This window comes from Girardinichthys multiradiatus, chromosome 3 (assembly GCF_021462225.1).
Source record: "Girardinichthys multiradiatus isolate DD_20200921_A chromosome 3, DD_fGirMul_XY1, whole genome shotgun sequence".
Lineage (NCBI taxonomy): Eukaryota > Metazoa > Chordata > Actinopteri > Cyprinodontiformes > Goodeidae > Girardinichthys > Girardinichthys multiradiatus.
Genome location: NC_061796.1, coordinates 28,639,307 through 28,665,927, shown reverse-complemented (window position 1 = coordinate 28,665,927; position 26,621 = coordinate 28,639,307). Strand labels below are relative to the sequence as shown.

At 41.0% G+C, this 26,621-nt stretch overlaps 1 protein-coding gene across 2 annotated transcripts; it reads right to left on the bottom strand.

The window, feature by feature from the left end:
• Positions 1-55: 55 nt before the first annotated feature.
• On the bottom strand, positions 56-25,856 carry rusc1 (RUN and SH3 domain containing 1). Of its 2 annotated transcripts, XM_047361254.1 has the most exons (12): positions 25,777-25,856; positions 19,774-23,034; positions 12,823-13,665; positions 9,964-10,086; positions 9,796-9,872; positions 8,816-8,990; positions 8,445-8,550; positions 8,284-8,330; positions 7,401-7,891; positions 7,068-7,309; positions 5,125-5,292; positions 56-3,372 (listed from the first exon to the last, which is right to left on the bottom strand). In XM_047361254.1, exons 2-12 carry the CDS (start codon positions 22,910-22,912, stop codon positions 3,207-3,209), a joined length of 5,577 nt encoding a protein of 1,858 aa, XP_047217210.1. In that variant the 5' UTR covers positions 22,913-23,034; positions 25,777-25,856; the 3' UTR covers positions 56-3,206. The 2 variants fall into 2 exon arrangements, with proteins under 2 accessions (XP_047217210.1, XP_047217211.1); XM_047361255.1 differs by lacking the exon at positions 12,823-13,665.
• Positions 25,857-26,621: the final 765 nt, after the last annotated feature.

Sequence of the window (26,621 nt, the reverse complement as noted above, 5' to 3'; positions counted from 1 at the left end):
AAGGGATTTCCACATGAGATCTTGTGCATAAAATACGAATTAAACAGCTGAAAAGTTTGGTTTGAACAGATGATTTTTATTGGGTGTATTTACGAACAAGCACATGCAGGAGGTAGACAACTGACCGACACCAGAGGGGCACGCAACTATGTGTAACAGCAGGACTCGAGAGTGTCTACAGGCTACGTTACACCAGAGAGAGAAACAGAGGAGGAGCAGGAGGCTCTTTGCTTCACACACAAACACACAGCAAAAGTGCAGGATGTGCTGACACATGAAAGTCCTCACATCATCTCTACTTTCACTTCCACACATACACACACACCACCGCCATGTTCACAGCCTCGCACTTTAAGAACCCGAATAGATGGAGAGCTGTTCCTTTTTATACACCTTGGGATCAATAAACAGTACATCCAATAAATTACCAGCTTTCACATAAAAATTCAAACAAACAGCTTTATTTGTCCAATAATATTCAATCCGATGATTTGCTATTACTATCCATTTGATGGTGTTTTATTATGATAGTTATTTACAACATGAGCACGTAATGGTTTGATTTACTGCTACAGGACCTTTGCTGTAGCGCCAGTAATGTCATGCTACATGGCACTGACGTACACAAGAAAAAAACCCCAAGGACATTTTTAAGAACTGAGCTCTCCCTGATTTGTCAGTGGTGAAGAAACATTCCTACAGAACCAAAAACAGACGTCTTTCAGACTCTTTTCATCTGGTGACTTCAAAGTTTAAGATATTTGGCAATGCCTCAGATGTACACGAAACTAACAAAACAGTTGAACATTTAAGCATATGCATAGTCGTCGATACATCTAGAATCCAGAGATAAATTAATAAACGTGTATGACACAAAGCAACACATTTCATATGAGCGGCATCAGTACAAACATACCACTTCCACCACCACCACTATCATTAATATCAATGATTATGTTTGGGAAAATAAATACAAAAGCTTAGGTACAAGCTGAGGACCAGCCACCAAACCTATAAGCTCCACTGCAGCATTTTACATCATTTTGAGGAGTTTTTCTTTTTTTTTTTTCGCTGTATTTATATTTTAGTTTGGATAGTGTTACACAAGAGCTGAATATGTTTTTGTGAGGTTGTTTCTTGACCCAGAAGATGAGCTACAGATTGCTTTGTCTCATATTTTACAACTGGGAGATATATATATATATATATGTGTCATTCATTCAAAGCATTCATGCTTATCCTAAAATGCATATTCAGGTAATAATATTAAGGAAATTACAGCACTGCAAAAGCCTCGAGTCATCCCTTGTTTTCTTTACACTTGCCTTCCAAGGAGCCAGACTTTCCTGTAATCATTTATGTTCTGGTCCAGATTAGTAGTTCTTCAGACTTTCAGAAATATTTATTTGGACGTTGGCTGCTTTTACTAATTTTACTTTACTAATTTTCTGTCCAGACCTTGTAGATGACTACAGCATTTTATTATGAAATGTGTCAGGACACATCAAATATGTGGAAGAGGGATGAGACCAGAATTAAACTTTTTGACCTACGTGCAAAACACTATTTGTGGTAGTGCACCGGAATACACCATCCCAAAGGTGAAACATGGAGGAGGCAGCATCATGCTGTGGTAATGCTTTTCAGCGATCATGGAAAAATAAATATAGCTAATCACAGGGCAACCCAGGAGGAAAATCTGTGTGAGACTCCAAAATACTTGAAACTGGGATGGATGTTCACCTTCCAGCAGGAAAATATCCCTAAACACCAATGGATTGGTTTAGATCAAATCATATTCATGTGTCGGAATGGCCAAGTCAAAGACCAAACCTAAATTGAATTGAGAATCTGGCAAGACTTGAAAATGGATGAACACATGCCTTATCCATCCAACATGATCAAGCTTGAGCTATTTTGCAAAGAATTTGCATAAATCTAATTTGTACAGCTGTACCCTGAAAGACTTTTACTTCTACACAACACAGACTCAGGGGGGCTCAATACAAGCACAACACATTTTTGCAAGGCACTGTAGGTCAGAGGGAAGTGCTTTAATAAAAGAGAGGTAAATATCTCTTAAAATACTTGACAGATATTGAGTGAAAAAGCATCCAAAGTTCAAAGAAAAAAAACATTAAAAAAACTTCAAAGCTTGGAGAAGTATCGATGAGGAAAAACTAATAAGATTACAAGAAAGTCTGGCTCACCAAAAGCTAAATTTCAAGATATAATGGTTGGATAAAAGCTTTTGCTCCTTAATGTATGGCAACACATTTGCAAAGCAAAAAGCACGCATTAAGGAAGATACTGGATTTCATAATTAAAATAAAGAATTCACTTTTGCAGGACATCCACTTAATGTGTGAGGTGAGTTGCACTTACAAGATGAATCAGTCCATTTATCTCATATCAGTCAGACTCACAATAATGCCACAGTCTTTACTGTTTCACTGTTTTTCTCTTGGTCGTCTAATTTTCTATCTAGCTTGGTAAAATCATTCTCAGTTTATATAGCTATGCACATGGATTTATAATAATTTATATATATTTATACAGTCTACTAGAATTGCTGAAACACACACAAACCGGGCCAGAGATGAGAGGTTGATTAGGAACACAGATTACACAGCTACATTTTACCACATCGATAAGCAGTATGCAAACAGGAGCTGCGGCGCAATACTCTAGCATCCCTTCTTCACCTCATGACCTGCCAGCAACAACTCTGAAGCTGACCGGACCCAAAATGTCAACTTTTAACAGGTTAACCGGACAGGGTCTCCCCAGACATCTGGTTCAGAGCAGCGGCTGACATGGAGCACAGAAATGAAGGAAATGCGTTAAAAGGGATACTTCACTCTAATATTATAATGGTTTAAATTTCAGTTAAGTCATTACCTCACGCCATCTGCTGTGTTCCCGCTTCTTAAACCCATTAGCTACCAAACAGGATGAGTTTTAATGGGAAAAAGAGCCCCATATGTTCACAACAGGAGAGGACTGGAGACTACTCGAGATGAAAGTAAAGCGGAGCAGATGGCGTCATGCTCTCAACTCAAACCCATGTAAAATATCCCTTTTAGAGTAGTGCGACCTTCCCATAGACCCTCCATACTCACTTAAAATAACTTTAGTATGTATATATTTTATATCTATATATTTAATATTATATTGATTTTAGTGCCACAGTTATAGCGCCGACGTCACATGATGAGCGAGGTGTAGCCAATAGGTACCAGCCCCTCCTTGTCTCCCTGACGACATCGGATCCAATCCTGATCGACGCCTCCCAGCACCACCAGCTCTTCACCTTTGCAGAAGCTGAGCTCTGAACCAGTTCCGGTGTGGTCACACAGCGTTCGAATGGACCTGAAGCAGAAGATTGGTTACAGAGGTGGTGGTTCACTATGGATGAGAACAATACCATCAGCATATGAAGTAAGACTAGATGAGTCACGATCAGGGCCGGTCAGAGGGATGAGTCAACAGCCAGTGGAAGTCCTTCAATGAGACTAATGATAAAGAGAGCTGAGACATGCCTTGGTTTGCCTCAGACTATGCTGTCTTAATCTTTCCATGACTAGTGCATCCTGCTGTATAATAGAGGGTCTAAATCTTAACTTCATGTAAATAAAGCCATGTTATTTAGAGATGAACCGATAAATGATGTGTTTTGGTTTCGGCTCTTCGATTTGTGCAAAGATCCAGCTTGCCAATACTAATTTTTCCGATTCTGATTTCTCTTGGTAATCTTTTACTAAACAGCATTTAAAACTGTCTGGCATTAAATTAAAATAAACTAAATGTTTCCTGTTTAATGTCAGTTAGGATTACCAAGATGATCTCTTTTTGCTAAAGGCCAGAAGTTAAAGTTTGCATACATTTCCTTAGTGGAGGAGCCTTCTAAAATGTATAGAGAGAGTATTGGATTCTTCCTCTCTGAGTGGCCTTTCAGCCCATAACGCTACAGAACTCATTTCACTATAGATAAAGACACTTTATAACCATATTTTGCACTAAACCACTTTCATCTCTGGGACACAAAAGCCCTCTCCTTCCTGAACAGTTTGACAGCTTTATATTCCCATGGTGTTTGTGGTTGGATGTAAATATTTAAATAGATGAACATCGGACCTTCAGGTCTAAAACTATATCCACAGGTGGGCCTCCAATTAGGCAAAAATGTTGTAAAATAACCAATTAGCAGCTTATTAACCCTTGACATCATCATCGTCTGGCCTTTTTACAAACTGATGAAAACAGAAAAATGTTGGTCTGGATTAATGAGAGATTTTTAAAAAAAGAGGTCAGTTTTTGTGTGCCTTATATACAGTGTATGTTAACATCTGGTTTAAAGTGTATATTATATTGCAGGGACGGCGCCGCTCCATGTGTCACTCAGCTAAGTAGTAAGGCAAAAGAAAGCTTTACAATAAAAAAAAAAAGACTAAATGAAAGGATTTCGAGTTGATATTTTGGAGGGTCTTTAGCATTGTTTATTAGCAGTTAGTCAAGTTAGCTAACTGTAAACATCAGTCTCTGTGTGCATTCCCTGGAGAATGTACTATAGACCCTTAGCTTAACTCTGAGATTTCCAAATCCAACACAATCCAAAAGCAACAGAAAACGATAGCTTTGAAATGATTAACAGGAAACCTTCCTGTTATCTACTACTGGAAAAAGATCTGGTTGTTCAGCTTCTGATCAGATGGTCGTTGGTCAGAGCAGGCCAGGTGAAATTTTCGGTTACCAGTTGATTTCTCTTTGCGTATCTAACGACTGTAATTGTTATTAGTTCACATTTTCTTAACATTTTCTCAAATCCTGCTGCCCATAAAGAACATTGGAATAGTACATCACAGTCAGTTTCATTATGCATTACAGTGATGTGATTAAGGCATCAACAAGAGATTATGGTACCACCTTCAGTTGTTGTTAGCTTAGGGTTAATAACGTATATTTCATTCAAGTGGAGTCATTTTTAAAGCTTAAAATATGTCAAAATGTGCTATTCTTTTAGGTTTAATTAAACCTTAATAAGCAAAAAAACCTGCACCTCTAGCAGCTACACCTGAAAAGGTGGGCTGAATGTGACCATCTCCCTCCGTTTTTGTGTTCTACCTGAATTGTATGGGTTTTTCCTTCATCTCCATGGCGTCTGTTTTTTTCTCTGAATCTGTGTCCCCTGCTTCCTGAAATTCAGAGGTTCCTCGTAGTGTCGGGGTGGAACTGCTGCTCACCATTCGGGTCAGAGCCGTGACACCAGGAGCCAACCACTGAGAGGGACGCCTATGGATTGGAGAAATCACAGAGATAGGATCATGAGATTCAGCACAAGACATACGGTAGGGGTAAAGCTACAAAAATCCAATTTCACTTGATTGTTACATTTGGAGTATTCAAGAAGTGTTTTTTGTCCTCAATAACATAGAAGATTTTGTCAGGGCACACACTTGACAAAGGTTTAGTTTTCAATTTTCCCATTCTAAAACGTTCCTTGAACAATCGTTTTGTTCTCCAATCTCCAAACATTAGAAGAGTTTTGCACTTATTAGCATGTTTTTCTGATGTGCCCACAAGAATCTTTGGTGTCATCTATAAACATGGTTCCTATGCAGTCTGGAAAAGTATAGAAATGTCTGAACTTCAAGTTTAAGTATTTTTGGGATAAAAGAAAACTCAATTTTTTTATTCAACAGTCTGTCGATCCATCCGTCTGTCCTCTAGTTTGTCTATAATCTATCTCAGGGTTGTCCAAAGTGTGGCAAGGGGGCCATCTGTGGCCCCTGAACTGAAATTGTGTGCCTCCCCCAAACCACAAATGAATAATAATACATATGTGGCTCGCCAGGACAGAGAGTTGATGCAGATGGAGATTTTTTTTAAATTCGAGTAAAATTTTTACTGACAGAAAATGTTAGATACAACACAAAGTGTTTGTCTTTATTAATCATGGTTTTTGATTTCTTGAAATTTTGTAAATAGGATCACAAATATCCTTCGGTTTTCACTCAAAAGCAGACCTGGGTGCACCCAAATCCGCATTTTATTGATTATTATTATTGATTATTTATTGGAACTCTATGTGTTACATTAACGTTCAGCTTGGACTCCTGCTTTACTTGCCCAATGATCACCTGCACTGTTGTATTGCTCTTGCATCCTATACTGCTCTATATTTACTCTCACTCACTTAAAAGTGTGCACATATATTTATATTATATTGTAGATATGTTTATACTGTTTAGTTCGTACTGTATTGCACCGACTACGCCAAAACAAATTCCTTGTATGTCCAAAAATGTACTTGGCAATAAAGCTTTTCTGATTCTGATTTATTAAACTTGGCAAAATATAGCAAATGTTTTGATCCTGTTGTTGTTTCTGAGAAAAAACAAGAAACGTTTTTATAAAAATTTAACAAACACTCATGTTTTTGTGGCTCTTGAGGACATTCCACTTGACAATTTTGGCCCATGTGGTCTGTTCAATCATCCTCCTTACACCCATCTGACCCTCTACCCATCCTCTTCCTTACAGTCTTGTTTTTTCAGGTCCCATATTTTAAGACTGTAAAAATGTCTTTCATAAATCAATAGTGAGGATAGAAGCTTGTATAAATTTAATCTTCTGAACTACTTTGTATAATGCAACCTAATACCATTATAGTCAAAACCCTGTACTTGAGATGTGCGGGAGGTAAATTTTCCCAGAAATGTAATTATCATATTCAATTTTTCTAAATTATCAATAACAGTTTACCAGTTCTGTTGGAAACTCTTTTCCATTTAGAGACGTTAGTACCAACTTGCAGAAAACTGCAGCCTCTAAAGCTCAAAAGAAAGTTTGGTGTAGTTTGTATATAACAAGTTTACTGAGATAGTCTAAATGAGAATTGTGTTTTTCTTGATTTTACATCTAACCTCATACATTTTTTAACTTTTTGTTCTGATTTTATCAGTATATGTTTTTAATTCTTCGAAAGAGAAAATAGGCTACTTACATTAGGAAATTATGTAACTTTTAAGGAAGTGATACAGTTTTGAAGTAAGTCAGTGGCTCACCTGGTTGGTGGTGTGTGACCTGTAGCGCTGTTTGGGCTTTTGGAGGCTCCAAAGAGTCGGCCCAGGCTCCAGGGAACCTGAGTGCCACTGACAGGGGAATAATTACTTCCTGCCTGGTCCTGGAGATCAGGACCATTGGTCTTTGTCTCCTCCTTTTTTACACCAGACAGGCTAAAATCGGCCAGGTTCTGGCTCAGCCGGCCTCCCCAGCGCACCATAGCTCCCCACCCCTGCTGGATCACCTGTAGTTACAGTAAAAAGAAAAAGAAAAGTCTGTTTGGTAGGACCATGCAATCGGAAGTGATTGAAAAAAATTAATAATAAGATACTGGCCTGTCCTGCTTGATGAGTAAAGCTATCTTCCTCAGCATTAGGAAGAGGTAAAGTTTCAATTTCCTTTTCCTGCACCCACAGCAGCTGAGGGCTTGTTTCCCCAAAACTAAGTGAAGCCTTTAAAGGTTCAGAATCTGTATTTGCTAAAGCCTCTGATCCTCCATTGCTTAAAGCTGGTGAAGAATTTATATTTGCTGGATGTTCTGGATTTCCAAAGTCCACTTCTGAGAGGTTTTCTGTGGATCTGCCACCTGCGGTCTTCAGTTGACCCTGTTGTAACTGCTGAAACCCAGCCTCCTGATGGGAAGATCTGGGCATCTCAGGCCTGTGAGCATCTGCCTCCAGATGATGGTGCTGGAAGAGCAGGTCGAGGTTAAAGGTGAGCAGGCTGAGAGGCTGCAGCACAAGGAGCAGCTCCTCAAACAGAGGCCGGCAGGTGGTCAGCGACAGACGCATAAAGGAAGTAGGGTGGTAATATGCCTCTAGCACATCTGGGGTGAAGAAAAATCATATATGGCATTAATTCACATGCTTGCTGGCAAATATAGTATTTTGCAAAAGTATTTATACCCCTTAGACTTTAGTAGCATAATGTCTGAGGTCTTCACAGAACAGCTGTATTAAGACTGAGATTAAAGGCAATTAATTACACTTGATTTTATTTAGGGGTGTCTGAGTAAAGGGGGCCTAATGCAAATGCATAAAACATTTATAAATTTTGTTTTAATTTGCTACTTTGCGTTGATCAATTACATAAAATCCCAATTAAATATGTTGACTTTTATGCTGGTTGGAAGTTAAAATGTTATAAATCTCTATTATATGAATAATTTTACAAAGCACTGTAGCTACAGAGGGTTCTGTTATGGGTTTAGAAACTTACCGCTGCAAGACTGAAGATGAGACAGCCAGAAATCAAGAAGCTTGGTGCTATAAGACAAAACCAGAGAAAGGAGAATACTATAAGCAGTTGTGGTAAGAACGTTTTTCAAGACAAAATGTCAAATTCTCAGACAGGGGTGAGTAATAAGAGCCTTTTCTTACTTTAGCAGACCAAGGAGGAATGCATTGAACCTCTGCATGCTCTGTCTTAGCTGCGGCAGCTCGCCAACTCGGATTTGCAGGTTAAATAAGGCTTGAGTTTTGGGACCTTGCAGAAATCGTTGAGTGAGGGAGCATGAGAGAGAAACAAAGAGGAAGACGGGTGATTGAAATACTGCTGCGAAGCTTGGCAATCCTAAACCGATCAATATCTGTGTCTAGCTGGTTTCCTTTATTCAGCTTTTTCAACAATAATAATCAACCAAGGTGAAGAGAGGGGAAAAATAAAGCAGGCGTTCATCATTATCAACCAGGGAGATAAGTCCATAACAGCTACTTCCTACTGTCCAAGTATTTATTGTTGTGGACGCTACCTGTCCTTGTTGTGGCCTGCACCAGACTCCAGGCTGAGTTTGGCCTCCGACCTGCAATCAGATCACTCTGGTGGGGTTTCAAGCCATCGGTCAGCAAGCTGTGCAGAGCGGGGCAGAGGCACTGCAGCACCAGACGGCCCAGAGATGGATTTATGGTGCTGTCTCCCGATAAGGCCTTGGGAGAAGAGGACATGGAGGGGAGGGAAATGGGATTGGGTCAGTTAAAAGGTTTGTAGGAATTGAGCAAGATGTGATTGGAAAAAAAATCCTCAAGAGAAAATGGAGAGACATATGCAACTCATGGACATTAACTCATGTTTGATTGAGAGATTTTAATGATGAGGTTCAACAAATATTATTTAAATGGCTTATATCATCATTTTTTTCAACTTTTCCTTTTTTACTGTGTTCAAGCTTACACATTGCGATAGTTTTATTTGTTTCCAAGCCAGCAATTGAGAAATATGTAAAAAAAAAAAAATTGTGAAAGAGTGCAGCCAAATGTTTATAAAGAGTGACAATGTTACATTACAACGCAGAATTCGGGCATCAAAGCACACCACAATGTTTACCCAACACAAAAGTAGTGATAGCAAACTCTCCAGCTGAAATTTGAGTTTGTAAAGTGAAGAATTATATGCTGATGTATTAAGTGAGATAGAGGAAATCAGGGAAAATGTGTGGGAGCATTAGTTTGGAAACTTAACAAATCAGCACCCTACAGAGGGATTTTAAAGCGATTTGTAGCTTTAACTTAACAGTAAAATTCTGGCACCATTCAAATGGATGTTCTAACCAACCACTGCCTTGGTTCTGACCAGCATTATTTCCCTGATGCCCCCAGGAGTCAGCTCTCCATCTTATCCAAAAAAACTGTATCAGCAGAAAACTTTAAATTAAGGAACCATGCAGAGATCGTGCAAGTCTCATTTTTTTCCACATAATCTGTGTTTTAGTCATGAGACTTTTCAGGAACTGACCTTCTGGACTATGGTCCGAGAAGAACTGAACTGAGCCAAGATGGCTTCCACTGCAGCACTGACTCCACTGACCAGAGCTGAATAGAAGAAACAATAAGACAGAGACTGGGTTATAAGTTACTATTCAGCAGAGAAAAGATGCAGAAATACAAAAGAAAGAATATGCACCTTTCTTTTCCTGCAGACACAGAGAGGTCAGGGCAAGACCCCTCACTGGATGCTCCACATCCTCGCCCATCCAGGGAACGTCTGTCTTCTGTATGGAGCCGGCAAATGAGACACTGCGGACGGCTTACAGTGGCAGAGAAAGGACAACTACTTACAACGTACATCTCTAAGCAAAGCTAAAATATGACTGTTAATAAGTAGAATTAGGCAGATGTAAGCAGACGGTACTTTGACAACAGTGTGTGTGCACATTCTGTGAGAGTTGGGTCTAAAGTGGTGAGGTTGTTTTACATCTGAATCCTTGATGATGACTTCTTGTCAGCTTGAGAGTTAAACAGAATCCCATGCATCAACCTCAGCTCACAAACGTATTGGGACATGAATTGACCCACACCGACTCACCTAATGCTTCCAATTCATAACAAAGAATTTATTAAACAAGTTCCTGAAATCTTACAAACTCCTAAAGCTTTACTCCAAGTGCTTCCAGTGAGAATGTCTGGCCCCTTTGACACAAGTCTAATAATCATTGGGATTATTTCAAAGCCTTAAACATCCTTCGTTTGCAAATGATTTAAGTTTTAAATTAGAGAAGAACAAAAATCTAATAGTGATTCACAAAAGAACTGATTCGGAAAATCTTACAATAATTATATAACAGGCAGTCTCAAGATTTTATTTAAAGCTACATTTCTCAAATTTTGCAGCCAAATATCTAGTGCTACAAATCTCACCCTAAAAAGGGAAGACTTAAGTTTGTTTTTATGTTGTTTTTTAAATGACAAAATATTAGAAACTCTGGCAAATGTAATGAAGTCAGTTGATGACCAACCTATGATCTCTCTGACTTCCTCAACCCATATGAACGTTGCTGAATTGTAGCAAATTAGGAAAAGGTTCTTTAGCGTGAAGGCAATCATGACCCCATACTAGTTAAGTGAGCTGAACATGGCGCTGTGAGTTACTGTCTCGCATACAAGAGGGAGAATTATTGGTGGAGCTGCTTGGTGAGACATGAGCAGCCTGTAACAGTTACCCAATTATATTTTTAAGCTGAGCAAATTAGACTCATTTGATTTGGTTTTAAGATCTAGTAACAAAGAAAAAGTCAAATATTTGTGGAGTTATAACTTTAGAAACTAAACATTTTTCACTGTGTAAAAAAAAACAACATTGTTGTACACTGATATTTTTATAAGTTAAATAAATTTGTTATATAATATGGGAATATGTTTACAAGGGATATAAAAAGTCTGTAAAAAGCCAGTGTTAAAATGCCAGATTTTTTCAGATAAAAAAAAAAGAGACCACCATGAATTATTTCAGCCCTTTTTCCACCTTTAATGTGACCTGCAACCCGTACAGGTTACAATTAAACAATTACAAAAACAAATGAAATGTTGTAAGGGAAAAACAAAACAAAAATATTTGTGGTTGCATAAATGTGCATACCTGTAAACTAATACTTTGTTGAAACACCTTTTGATTTTGTTACATCTCTCAGTCTTTTTGGATATCGGCCCGGCACACTTTTGACAGACAATATTTGGCCACTCTTCTCCACAAAAACGCTCCAACTCTGGCAGATTGAGAGCCTCTCCTGTGCAAATCCCTCTGCAGATCACCCCCCAGAGCTTCAAACGGAGTCAGGTCTGAGCTCTTGCTGAGCCATTACAAAACATCAAAAATGTTCTTCTGGTGAAGCCATTTTTTTCTTGATATGTATATATGATCTCGGTTGTTGCTGACTGATGAAGATCCCCTTCATCTTCAGCTTCCTAGCAGGCGCCTGAAGATTTTGTGCCAACGCTGACTGGTATTCGTAACTGTTCTTAATTTGCACCCTGACTAAGGGCCCATTTTCAGCTGGAAAAAAAAGACCCGAAGCATGAAGCTGCCATCACCATGCTTCGCTGTAGTTATTTTGCTCTTTTATGGTGCTTGCCATCCTGCCCCATAGCCAAGACATAGAAAGAATACAAGAGAATATTTTCTAACTTTCTACACAGTGAGTAGTTGCCAGATCCTCTTGCAACTTCCTTTGACATTGTTGTGGGCCTCTTGGCAGCCCCCCTGGAATACCTAATTGATGGTAGGTCTGTACTGTCTTCTAACATGACTTTGATTTGGTGTTCAGTTCAAAGAGGGTGTGCAAACCTATGCAACTGCACTATTAGAAATTCTTTCTTCCTCCAAAAAAAAATACGATTTCAGTTAGTTTCAATAGTCATAAAGGTCAAAGGTCACATGTTGAAATTAATGTAGAAAAGCTCTGAAATGATTAACATTGAATTAATTTACCTAACATTTTAAATAGGGTGCGTAGACTTTTTAAATCCACTGTATAAAGATTTAAACTGGTGTCAAAGTGGAAGACAACGAACAAAGGAAACATTCGATCCCATTATTCTGTGTAATTTTCCTTTTATAAAACATATACTGTGCTGTGGATGTGCTTTGGCTGAGATGCATGTGCCCATTTTAACACATTTCATGCAGAGAGAGAAGAAAATCAAGGAGAGAAGGCAGAGCAGACCAACAGACTAACAGATAGAGGAGGACAGAGAGACAGGCTGAGGAGAGGGACTGTAGACACGCTGTGACAGGACCAGCTGTTCTCCGTCTGAAGGCCCTTTTGCAGATTTGAAAGAAGAGTGGAGGTAGGACGTATCAGATGACCTGCAGGGAGCTACCCTCTGATAAACAGCTACAGTCACAGCTACTTTCAAATCTGGAAAACTCCCCCAAAGCTGAGAACAGGAACGGTCGCTCCAGAGTGAAATACACTGAAAGTAAAATGTCAAACAGAAAACAGAGAGAGAGAAAATGTAAAATGCAGTGTAAGAGAGAAAATCTTACTCGCGGCATGTGGCTGCGAAGGACCCTGGTAGAGTTTAGGGGGTAGGAGGGGTGCCCTGGGTGGTATAGGGGGGTAGAGGTTGGGGTAGTAGAGGGGAGCAGCAAGGGCAGGAAGGGTGTGTGAGCGGGGGAAGAGCGGGGAGTTGAGGCGAGAGAGTGGGGGAGCTCCGGAGCGCTGGGGAGGGGAGAGGGCTCCGATGGGAGAGAGGCGCGGAGGGGCACCCCTGTGCAGGGGGCAGTTTTTAGGGTGGTACAGGAAGCATGTGGGGAGGGGAGGAAGTTCCTTGGACATTCTGGCCTTAATGCTGCTGTCGTCTGCATGGGAGCGTTTCTCTGAACACAGCGAATCCACAGCACTAATGCTGTCTGAATAAGTCATCATAACATCTATGTTCTTATACGGAGTGGTGCAGCCCTGTGCCCCAGAGGTGCCACTAAGTGAAGCGTGGGTGTCGCTACGCATCTCCAAATCGCTGCTGTAAAGTGAGTCAAAATTACACTTCGAGTCAAAGTCTCCTGTCTTGGTTTTGGAATCACTGACGTACTTATAAGCAGAATGTGTGTTTTCACTGAAAATGTCCCTGTAGTAATGAGGAGAGTCTGCACGAAAATCAGCCAGGGAATCATTAAATCCAGAGCCTACAAGACAGCTGGAGTCGTCTCTGTGGATACAAGCTGAGCCTGCAGCAGCACGAGGATCCCACTGTTCACTGGCCTGTGTGTCGGAGGGCCACCGATCTGCGAGGAGCTGTGAGCTACGGGGGTCTGGGTGGCAGGGAGGGAGGGCGGAGTGCAGGAAGTAGGGTTGGGTGGACCGGGCAAGGGACAGTGAGGGTGAGGAAACTGTTCAATTCAGGGCATTAGGGGGGGAAATATTAATCAGGATAAGGCAGAAGCAAAGCCAAGCAATGGACATACAATGGATTCAACCGAGTGGGATGGATAGGTGAGAAAAAACAAAATGACAATGTGGCAGAGAAATTGGAAGGAGAGAAAGAGAGAGAGATGTAGAGTATGTTAGTGTAAAACAGGAGAAAAATGCACAATCCTGACAATATTTCAGATGAAATTTTCATTATGTCTAGTAACAGAGCATTTAAACATGGCTGACATTTAAAAACTGAACATGGGAGACAGTGAGGCTGATTTATGAAGATCACTTTCACACAGGGCAGTTTATCAGCAGAAGGTGATCCTGTGCCTGCAAAAGAATAAATCCTGAGCTGTTCTCAACCTGTCCCACCTGTGATGTTCATACTGCAGGGAATCAGATGATAAGCACAGCTCTCAGTGCATAGTTTGTATTTGTGTTTGTTTGTCCAGACAAAAATGAAGGAGGATCGGTACTACCTGACACATAAATTCTATCTACTGACCAGGAGATGGCAGCTATGAGCAGACTTCTTTTGAATCTCTGATTTAAAAAGATAAAACAATGAACTGCACTGTGAATACATCTACGTTTCCCTGTGGGCTTGGTACGAATAGCGTGTATTACAAAATTATAAGTATTAACATCCCTCGATCTTTTCCACATTTTTTCATGTTACAGCCACAAACCTCAATGCATTTTGCTGGGATTTTATGTGACAGACCAACACAAGGTAGTGAATAATTGTAAAGTGGAATGAAATTAATATGTGGCTTTCAAATTATTTAAAAAATAAAAACATGAAAAGCATGGTGTGCATATGTATTCAATCCCTTTAACTTTGATGCCCATAATCAAATCTAGCACACCTATTTGCAATGTTCAATTCATCATCCAAAAAGGGAGAGAGCACACAGCAAACCTACTAAAACATGGCTGTAATCTTAACTGACAAGATGGGCAGGGAAATCATTCATCTGAGAAGCAGCCAAGAAGCTAATGGCAACTCTGGAGGAGCTGCAGAGATCCACAGCTCTGGTGGAAGCTGTTGAAAGGAGAATTATTAGTTTAGTCAACCCAATTAATGTTTTGGACTGCAAGTAAAATGCTATCAAATTATAGAGTTTTACATGTAGGCATAAGACAGCATACATATAGTTCAAATCACATTCATGTGTTAGAATGGCCCAATCCAGACCTCATTTTAATTGAGAATCTAGCGTAAACTGGAAATTTGCTGCAAGCAGCAATCTGACTTTGCAAAGAAGAATGAGCAAAAATGTCAGCCTCTAGAAGTGCAAAGCTGGTAGAGACGAGGAAACACAGGACCTGCTGCTGTAATTTATTTTATCACCAAAATTCCACAGTAAAGTTTGTGGTGGTCTTGTGACACACTGTGAAAACGTTTAATCAAACACTTTTGCAAGTGTACTTTCACTTTCCATCACTTGCTTGTGTTGACTGTATGGAGAAAATAAATTCTAAGGCACCGTAAACAAGTCCGAATATTTTAAACTTCACGGCAATGCGCTGTCATCTCTGGATCACTTTCCCTCTCTGAGTTTTCTCCTTCATTTCCTCCCCTCCCTTAACCTTCCTGTCCCCCCCAGCAGTAGCAGCAGTCAGCGTATGAATGCTGAGTCAATGGACAGAGATAACACACTTCAGTCTCTATCCTCGTCTCAGTAGAGCTTCTCAGAGTGGCACCACAGTTTTCTGCTAGGCTAAGAAAAGATCTTAGAGAGAAATCATACCTTGTTGACACCTAAGCTCCCTTTGAACTGCAGTCAATATGATACTTCCTACTATTATACCAAAACTCTTAGCAATTGGCCCTCTATGCTGGGATCCACCCCTTTGGCTTTTAAAGGTGTACGCACCTTTTCCTGCTTTGTTTCTTTCTCATCTTATTGCGGTACTTTCATGAAAAACTTCTTGATCTGTTCATGTGCTGTGGGTAAAATGATCAACTATACTGAATTAATTACACATAAATCAAAGAGGTATTTCACTACTAGGCCTTAGAGAATTAAAAAAGATTTTCATATTGCAAGATCTGGACTCTAACAATCTAAACCTGAGTTTCTGTGGGACATTCTTGCAGCACTGCATTAGATTTGTAATTTGATCTGAAGAATCCGTATTAATCCAGGTTGAAGGAGGCAATGTGGACACAGGATAGCAGCCATCCAACACATCACAGACTGATTAGATTTTAATCTACAGTGCTGTGAAAAAGTATTTGCTCCCTTACTAATTAACAATAACATGAGAGAATACAAAAAGCTGCTTTGCCATGATGATTTCATTAATAGGAGAGAAAAAGCTATCCAAAGCAACCTTGTCCTATGTGAAGAAGTTATCCTCCCAACTGCTAAATCATGAATCTTTTGAAAAGAGCCAAACCCCCACCTAATTACTGTATATTGAAGATACTAAATCGAACCTTTATAACAACATGAAGTAGGCTAAAAGATCATAAACAGCAACACATCATCTAAAGAAAACAGATGTTAAATAAAGTAATTTACATCCATCGGTCTACAGGTTTGGGATTTCAACAAACCACGTTAAGAGACTTTATTTACAAATAGAGAAAACATGGAATAGTGGCGAACCTTTCCAGGAGTGACCAACCAACCAAAATGACTCCAAGAGCATATCAACACGTCATTCAGGAGCTCAGGAAAGAACTCGGAACAACACCTAAATCAGTGCAGGTCTCATTTGCCTTCGTAATTGTCAGTCTTCATGATTCAACTCTTCTGTGGACTGATGAGATAAAGCTGGAACTTTTTGGAAGGTGTAATTATTTTACATCCGATGTAGAACTAGCAGCATTTCAGGAAAAGAACATGAAACAGACGGTGCTGGTAGTGTGATGGTCTGGGGTTGCTTCTTCTGGACCTGGATGTCTTCCTGTAATTTATGGAACCATGAACCAGCTTTTTACCAAAAAATCCTGAAGAAGAACATCCGGCCTTCATTTTGTAACCTTAAGGCTCAGTGTGTCTAGGAGTCTGGTTAAGTAGTTTGCAAGTCCACCTGATTGGCTAAAAAAAAACAAAACAACAACAAGGTTTTAGAGTGGCCTAGTCAAAGTCCAAGCTTAAAACCAATTCAAATGCCGTGACCTTGCCTTAAACAGGCTCCTCATGCTTGAAAATCCTCCAGAGGAAGGAAGAACATAAGCAAGAAGGGGACTAAGGAGGCAAGGAGAAAAGAAAGGATAGACTCAACAAGAAACAAAGGCAGGACACAAGGAAGCATACTGAAAAGGTAGGAAGGAAGGAAAATAGCACGGACACAAAGAATAATGGATAGTTTTAGACAGTGGGAGGGAATAAATTCTAAAATAACGTATTTTTTCATACTCTTATTTGGGTTTTTTTTCATGCTTTTCCAAACTTGGAAAATACTTAAATTAAAATCCATAATTTTCCAGATTGTGTAGGATCCCGGTTAGGAAAATAAGAAGAGGAAAAGAGTAGAAGGTATTCTTTAGTGCTCTCCATTATCCCGCAACCCTCAGTATGAAGAGAGGATAAATAATTGAATAAGTTTATGATGAAATCACACTTTGATACCCAGTGGATGATATGCTGGATGGAAAGTTTCCAACCACCTCTTTTATCTCATATTACCTCATCTATCCTCACGGTTGTTCATCTTCCACTCTCATGCTTCCCTCACTACTAAACTCTCGCTGCGTACCCCTCATTATCAGCCATCCATCACAGCATCCTTACTTTCACTCTGTGAGTCATGCTCAGTGTACCATTTCCATTAATGAGTCAACATTTTCATCCATCTTGGTTTTTTGTTTGTTATTGTTATGAGACAGCAAGAAGAACGTCCAAGGAAATAACATCTGCATGACTGAGGATGTGAGAAAACAGCCTACCTCCCTGTTTGTTACCCCAGCTGTTCTTTTTCATTCTCTTATCATCTCAGTTTTTAATTTATAGTTTGTAATGTACACATAGATATAGACAACAACAGGGCTGTGTAAAACCTCTTATCTCTTCATTTTTGCTTTCAAACAGCCAAGCGTTTTAAAAAGTATTGGAACAAACTGAAAATTTATCATACATTTTCTTGACTGCATGCGAGGTTACGTGTGGAGGAAGACTAACACGGCACATCACCGTGAAACGTGGCAGTGGTAGCATCATGCTTGTAGCCAGAGCAATAATTAAATGGTTTAGATCAAAGCAATAATTATATGCTGGAATGGCCCAGTCAAAGTCCAGACCTACCAAATCAAATTGATAATCTGTGGTAAAACTTGGAACTCTTCATCGAATCTGACTCAGTCTGAGTTACATTGTAAGGAAGAAAGGACAAAAATTGTGCTTTCTAGATGTGCAAACCTGAAAGACATGACAAAATGTGTTTCTACAAACTATTAGAGAAGTTTTTTATTATTATTTTTAAAACTGTGTCATTTTCCCCTCCATCGCACAATTCTGTGCTGCTGCGAGTTGGTCTATCACATAAAATCCCATCGTAACAAAATGTGAAAAAATTAAAGGGGAGTGAATACTTTTGCAAGAACCTAAGTACATTTTCAGCAAAAAGCTCTTTGGGAATTACCTTGTTGCAGCTGAAAAACTATTTTGTTTGTCACACTTTATCCTTTCTATTTTTCATAGATTCAGCTAAAGAAATTGGAACAATGAGTGCCATTGTGACAGCCTGCTGGTGACAAATTGCTTATAAATCAAATTTTAAAAAGGCTGTTTGCTAACTTTCCTAGGATTTAAAGTGGACATATCATGCTTTTAAATCCTTCCTTTTCACACTGAAAATTCTTCAGTTGTGGTCTATATAAAGTGGAACTGCAATGCTTTGGTCTGAACTCCTTGTTATTGTAGCTCCACAGGCTCCTCTTTTACTCCTGTTCTAAGGTGAGTCTGAGAGCAACTCGTTTTGGTGCCATCTTTTTAAACGCTATTAAGGCACTTCACACCCCACCCCCTTACAGGTTAAAGAGCCCTGAACTTTAACTTGTTCGGCCATTTTTGTAATTCGTTAACAATTATCTAGCCGCACAGAAATGAAACAAAAACGGCAAAACAATGCAAAACTGTAATACTGTTGTAATATGTAATAGTAATATTTAAAACGCGCAGTATGGTTCTGCTCTCAATGAGCTAAAAGCAGCACACAGCACTAACATAAGCAGAAGGCACGATGCTACTGCTGTCAAAGCAATGGCCAGGACGTCATGTCAACACACCATTCACGTCTAAAATAAAGTTTGTTGTCATTTTAGCGTTATTTACAGCTTACTGCTTTGCTGCGTCCGTCGTTTCCATAGACCGAAGGAACTGACCCCTTAATCAGATGGTTTCAGCAAATCCTGCTTGATACTGGTGTAGGTCGCTGAAGAACTCGTCCTTGAAGTGGGGAAATTTTCTCACTGATGTGGGAACATTTCCATGAAAAATAAAGTTTAACCAGACACTTTGAAGAGGTTCTGATGCTGGGGGGTGGTGTAATGAATAGCGTGGGTTAATACACCCAACAACCGATCCCAACTTATCCTCTTTCAGCATAGGCATACTTAGAGCTAAGACTAAAAAATCGCAGCGAGAAAAAAATATGGCGAATACGTGAAATTGATTAGCCCGAAGTCCATGACCTTGTTTAGCTGTTCTGGAGCAAATACTGTGACTTAACATTTGGAAAAACATAACAGAGAATAGAGAAAACTGAACGGACTGAAAAATATGACCCAAACAGAATATGAAGATATCTCCGCAACACCTGGAGAGACTAAATTCAAGTTTTCTCCTGCCTTCAGACTCCAAGTATACAACAAAATGTATTTTAAAGCTAAAACATTTGATTTTGCATGATATGTCCTCTTTAATGGTAATAAAGTATGCAGTTTGAAGAAGTAGCCTCTTTAGGACAGACCACTAGTAACAAAGTGTGCATGAAGATCCAATTTTAAATTGCAGAACTTTATTCAAGACCACCTTTCTGTGCGAGAATGAGAAACGACTTCAAGACTTTTAAATTGAAAAGTCCTTTTTAGTTATTTGTAGACTGAACATGAAAGCTGTACTCACCAGAAGTTCTTGATTCAAAAGTTCTGCTTCCATCGGCCTGGCCCCTCACCTCCACTTCCTCCTTCCCTTCCTCTATCTTCCTGTCCTTCATCTCTTGCTTAAGTTCCCCAATTTCCTTATCTTGGCCCACATTCCACAGGCTGAAGTCGCTGACAGAGCAGCCGATCTTCTGTGACGGGCACAGCTCCAGCTGACCGCCTTCCTTGTCGGCTCTCTGCAGCATCTCCTTCAGGGCGGCCATGGAGGTGAGGGCCGGGGGAGGCTGCATGAAGAGGGCCTGAGCCTGGGAAGTGTACTCCCACTGGCTGCCATTGCTGCCAGCCTTCTCCCTTCTCCACCTCAAGTTGTAGAGTATATCCGGGTCAGGAGTGATGATTGTGGGGTCGGGCTCAGGTTCGGTGATCACCTTCGTCAGAGCGGAGGTGCTCTTGTTTCGGAAACGCAGCTCTTTAAACGTAGTCACCTTTGGACCAGAGCCTGATGAACTGGGCTTCTTTGGGATTTCAGTAGTGGATTTGCTCTTCTCTTGTACTGGGAGCTGTGGTGGGGTTTCACATTCGGGTGTGAATGCTATAAGCCAATCGAAGCGCTCGGGTTGCTCAGAGTTAGCAGGCAAAGTGCTGACTTTGAGAGGTGCTAAAGAAGGGGGAATCGGAGGCAGAGGGCGAGGAGGTGGAGGAGGTGGAGGAGAATCTGGTAACTCATTTGGATAAGAGAAATTCTTCACTGTAGCTTCATGTGGATTAATAAAATGTGTGCTGTAGTAATGGTTAGTCACCAAAGCACTGTTCTTCTTTCTTTTTCTTGCAATCTCAGTAAAAGAGGTGGTCTGTTGTGTGTCTTTACTTTCCCCCTCCTTATTGCCTTTTTCAGATGCTTTTCCATCTCCATCCACTTTGCATGTGTCGTTTTCCTTCTCTCCCTCCCCATCTTGTAATCCGAACTCTCTGGTCTCCAGAGATCTGGATGTAAAATTATTATCTGCTTCCTCCTCAATGTCCAGGTCACCAACACAGACACCAAGCTCGGGGCTGAGTTTGAGAAGCTCGGCTTGGGTCAGTCCGGCAAGCATGAGCAGCTTCCGGATCTCCACGTCCAAAGCGTGGAAGGAGGGGGGAGGCGGCAAGGCAGGTGGAGGTGGTATGGCAGGGGGTGAGAAGGAGCAAGTCACAGAAATGCCAGGTGGAGGAGGCAGGGGTGGAGGGCGTGTGGTGGGTGGTGGAAGGGAGAAGGGGGTCTTTTCCTGTTCTGCTTGAACAGCAGCAAGACGCTGTGCCTCTTTCCTGGCAAGGTGTCGCTTGCGAGGTGGAGGGATAGGCGGGGTTGGCATGGGGATGGACGGAGGTGGTGAAGGAGTAGTATACAGGGTGAGGTAAGGGACTGGTTTGAAGGCAGGGAGAGGGGGGATGGACGGTGGAGATGGAGGGAGGGGCTTTTCGCAACGAAATGTCGAGAATGTGGGAGATGAAGAGTTGGGGGAGAAAGTTGACAAGGTGGGGGAGGTGGTAACGGCCATGGAGGTGGTCTCTCTACTGATGTTAATGTAAGTGTGGAGGTCAGAGCTCACGCTAGCATGACGGGCAGGAGGTTTGGGGGGTCTGGGTGGAGGCTTGATAGGGGAAGGGGTGAGGGAGTCCGGAACAAGGGGATCATCGCAGTCTGATGGAGCTGTGAGGTCAACGCCGGCGTCTGAAAACTCCTGAGATTCTGCCATTGTTCCGTCGCGGGTCTTATACAATTTCCAGGGAATGTCGATGTTTCCCATTTCATCCATGACGTCTGAGAGATCCTGTTCCTCCAGATCCCCAAGATCAAATCCTTTCTCATGAAGCCTGGCAATGTAAGCTAGCTTCACCTCCCTGTTTACTTTTTCCAAGCGATCGAGGTGATCTAGGTGATCCCTCAGTACATCCCAGTGTTGCTCCCCTTCCAGATCCAAGCGAGCAACTTGAATAACCTGGCTGAAGCGCTCCATTTTTCCAAACTCCCCCATAGATTCTAGGAAGTCAAGCAAATCTAGTTTGTTAGTGTCAGAGTCACCTTTTACTCCCAAGTAGTCAGGAGAAGGTGAGTCAAGTGCAGAGGGGTAGCCCTCATCAGGGGAGCAAGAAGCGACTGTGGAATGGGAGGTTAGGGAGAAAGGATTCTGGTTAAGAGGAAGAGATGAGGGAGGCTTAAACTCAGGGAACTGTTTGAGAGGGTGGTTTTTGGGGTCCAAAGCGGCAGACAGGTGGTCCTGGTCCTGTGAGGAGCACATAGAGGTGCAATGATCGGCACAGTCGGACTCCAGGTCGGAGCAGGAGCTGATGGAAGTGGAGGATGATGACGTAGAGGAGGAGAGCGAGAATTCCAAGAGGGATGGGGGGCAGTCACAGCATGACGGCACCAGTGTGTCATCATCATCGTCATCACTATCTGTCTCATCGTCATCCTCCTCATTATCAATAGCAATATCTCTGCTGCTCTCTTCCTCCTCATCTTCTTCGTCTACCTTTTTCTTGTTGTCCACATCTGCGTTTTCATCTCCATTCTTTGCATCGTTCTCCAGATGGGCAGCAGATTGGGCAGGGGGCTCCGCATACGAAGGGACATGCTCTTTGGACTCCATCCCCTCATGCTTGTGGGCCAACTGAGCCACAGGAGGAGGAGGAGGTAGCTGCAGCTGCTGCCTGATGGAGATGGTGTTGTTGTTGTTATGGTTATGATTGAACATGCTGTTGTTGTCCTGAGGGGAGCGCCCATCACAGCACAGGCAGGGGAGGCTTGGCTCATTGCAGTTTGGATCCAGAGGGAGGACGGAAGGGAGCGGCAGAGGAGGAGCAGCGACCTCTGGCGCAATCTGGTTCGCCGCAGATGGACGACCACTCTTCAATTTGGGTTTGGCCGATCTGGCGGGACCTTGTTTCTGAGAACTTAGTCTGGATTGGATTACTGGAGCTCGTGGCGGTGCACCTGGCCTGATCCTGGAGGAAGCAGCGGGGGCTTTAGCACTCCGCCGGGGGGACGAAGCTGTAATTGTGTTCATGTTTTTATCCTCCCTCTGAAAACTAGAGCCACGAAGCTTGGACCCAGCTGAGTTAGCGGTCCGCCTGCTGGCATCAAAACGCCGTGGCTTTGGAGCCTGGGAGGAGGACTGCATCGTGGGAATGGGACTATTTAAGATTCTCAGATACTTCTGTTGCTATAGAAACCAGTGCTGGAAATTCTGGACGGATCCTGTGTATGACACACCGTAACAGTCACATCTTGACTCCCAAGATCCTGCAACATCAAAAGAGACACATGGTGAATAATTTCTATAAGCAAACTCTGCTCACCAGACACCAGTTTCCAATTCTGCACGTGTCTTTGTATCATATTATGTTGAAGTGAACCTGTCGTGGACTATGGTATAATGATTAAAACCCAGTTTTACAGATATAATGCTAAATCTCCAGACTTTTCCCTCATGTTGTTGATGTCTTTTTATAACATTCTGTAATTCATGAACTGTGGATATTATGTTCTTTCACTGCATATCTGCAATACCTTGCAAAAGCAATGTTACCCCTTGGACCTTCTTGATCTTCATGATGCTGTTCATTTACTAATGTTTTATGAGGAATTCACAGTGTAGCTGTATTTATCGTGAGATTAAACTACCTAACAGGCAACTCCTTTATTGAATTTCATTTATCAGAAAAAAGGGGGCTGAATACAAAGGAGCTCTAAAATATTTTTGCATTTTTATTTGTAAAACTATTAGAAAACTATGTACTCTTTACCATCATAATTATCCACTACTATGTGTTGGTCTATCACATAAAATCCCAATAAAACACAATAAAGCTTGTGGTTTTAATGGGATGAAATGTGAAAAAATGGGATGTGAAAACATTTAAAAGGCAACCCAGTCCCCTTTGATAAAACTCCTCTCTTAACAATACTGTTACTGTTCTCTTAGGTTCCATAAATATTAAATTCTCTATTTTCTCTTTGCCTGTGAGGTGGTCAAACAATGAGAGTAAACTGGCTTTTTGAGTCTCCCGTGGCGTACAAAGGTGTTCACACCAGGATTACCCCGTATTAATCCATCCATCTTCCCATCAACTCCAGCCAGATCCCTGCACTTCCTAAAGACAAGTATTCCCAGAGCATGATGCTGCCACCACCATGTTTCACCATGGGGATAGGGGGCTCAACGCGACATTGAATTTTACTTTAAAATTGTATTTAGTAGTATCAGATTAAAAAGGAAGCGATACAAGTATACATTGCACTTTTCAGACTTTTCTTTTTTTAATCAAACGCACGTTGCATTTTACCTCCTCTTCACAAGTATATACGACTGTCTGCAAGTCTGTTTCATACATTTCCAGTAAAATGCATTGAAGTTTGTCGTTGTTGGAGCATAGAAAACAGATAAATACTGTGGCTGTTTACTCAAGTTATATACATTTCACTTAAATTTACTTTTTTTTTTTCTTTGCCCGTCTTTCTGTTTAAAACACCAGCAGTAAAAAGACTCCCTCATGAAGCATGCTCAGTATGAATCCACAAGAAATATAAGCTGGGTTTTTCAGTCTGATTTATTACTTTTTGCTGCAGCATTGGAAAAGCAAACAATTAAGCAAGCTAAAAATATTACATAATAATAAGTTTCAGTATATGGGTTGAGAAGAAAAACGTCTTCCCAAAGATTTTCAATTGGATTTAGGTCTTGACTTTGACTAGGCCATAGTCACAAATAAAAATGCTTTGACCTAAACCACTTTATTGAAGTTCTGCCTGGATGTTTAGGGTTGACGTCCTCCTGGAGAGTGAACCTCCACCCCAGTTTGCACCCTTTAACAGATTTTCCTCCAGCCTTGTCCTGCATTTATTTACATCTATCATCAACTCTGACTCCCCTCACACAGTATCCCTACATGATGATGAACACCACCATGTTAAAGGCAATTGGTTGCCCTATGTTTTATTTAGGGGCATCAGAGTAGGGTGGCTTGAATAAGAATACACATGGTAATTTACAGATTTTCTTTTTTTTAATTTAAAACCATGAATCATTTTCTTCCCACTTCATGAGTATAGTGGACTTTATATTGGTCTAACATAAAAACTGCATAAAATACAGTTTGTGGTTTAAATGTAACAAAATGTGAAAATGTTAAAGGAATAAGAATGTTTTTGAAGGCACTGAATAGAACTGTCATCTTATCGCAAAGCAAACTCGGTAATCATGAGTTGACATTGTCTCCATCTGTGCCACAAGCTGACAAAAGGAAAGAAGATCCACATATATGAAAAGGAGTGCAGGGGAAAAAAAAATCCTCCATACCTGGAGCATAACACAGATGTAACTGGAGCATGAAATAATCAGTCCAGCACATCACTGAGTGTGTCTTTTTCTTTTTAAAGCCCACTCAGAGGGACATTATGTATATATATATATATATATATATATATATATATTCCCCCACAGTGCCCTTCACATCAACGGTAATATGACTCAAGCATCTGTTTGTTCTTAGGAATGCGGGTTGACGCCATCAAAGCTATGAAGTGAAGCAAAAATAAGTAAAAAAAAAAAAGCCACAGCCTATCCATGCATGTGTTTGGACGGTCCCGTGCAGAACCTTGTTTGCATTGATCCCACAGAGCTGATGGAGACAGGGCTGTGGATGGGTGGAGGAAGGGGGGGGGGGGGGGGGGGGGCTACATCCATCCGCATCGCTCCCATACACAGGCCCACACGCCCTATTTATTACGCTTTATAACACCAGACACTATTTTATCCCTCTTCCAATTCAAATGTATGTGTTGTGATTAATAATAATAAGAATGCATGCATATGTATTTAAATCTACATGTTGTAATGCATATAACGATTACAAGCGAGATTTCGTGTTTTTAACTGGTATAAATCATGGCATTTCCCTGACATGACTAATTAAAGCAGATACGCTTAAAAACACAACGTACGAACATGTATTTATGTATAAAATTAGTATTAAAAGGACTCACGTCAGATTCGTCTAAAGATGGGTGAACATCTCCATCTCCTCCGACTCTCTCACATACAAGTCCGGGAGGATGTGGATCCCTCTCGTTGTGAACGGCCCGATCTTCCGTCTTCTCGCGAGAATACAGAAACGCCTCCTTTTCTCAGCCAACCCAACCCCAACCCCTTGTTGGAATCATCATTATCCTCAAAAGTCATAACTTTGCGTTTTTTTAAATAACTGGTGCCAATACTTAAAATGAAGAGTCTTTTGTATAGAATATAAATAATAACTCGCCCTAAAAGCTGTTTAAATAGGTCACAGATTTATTCTGTGACTTGTGAACTAAATCAGACAGCATAGTATGGGGCGCCCCATGGCACATTTTAATTTATTTCTAGTGACCTAGATCTCCAAATAAAATACAAACTTTATTTTCATCTGAAAAGAGGACTTTGGACCACTGAGCAACAGTCCAGTCCTTTTCCTCCTCAGGCCCGGTAAGAAGTTTATCATGTTTTCTCTGGTTCAACAGTGGCTTGAGACGAGGGATGCCTGGATACCTCTGTGTGTGGTGGCTCTTGAAGCTCCAACTCCAGCTGCAGTCCACACCTTGAGAATCTCCCCAAACTCTAGAATAGGTTTTGCTCCACAAACCTGTCAAGCCTGCATTTGTCTCTGTCACCTATGCAACGTTTCCTACCAAACATTTTCCTTCTACTTAATTTTCATTAATATCCCTGGACACAGCACCCTGTGAACAACCGGCTTCTTTAACAATGACTTCCATGGCTTACCCTTTTTGTAAAGCTTGTTGAAGACTATATGCTGGAGGACTGTCAAATCAGCAGTCTTCCTTATAATCTA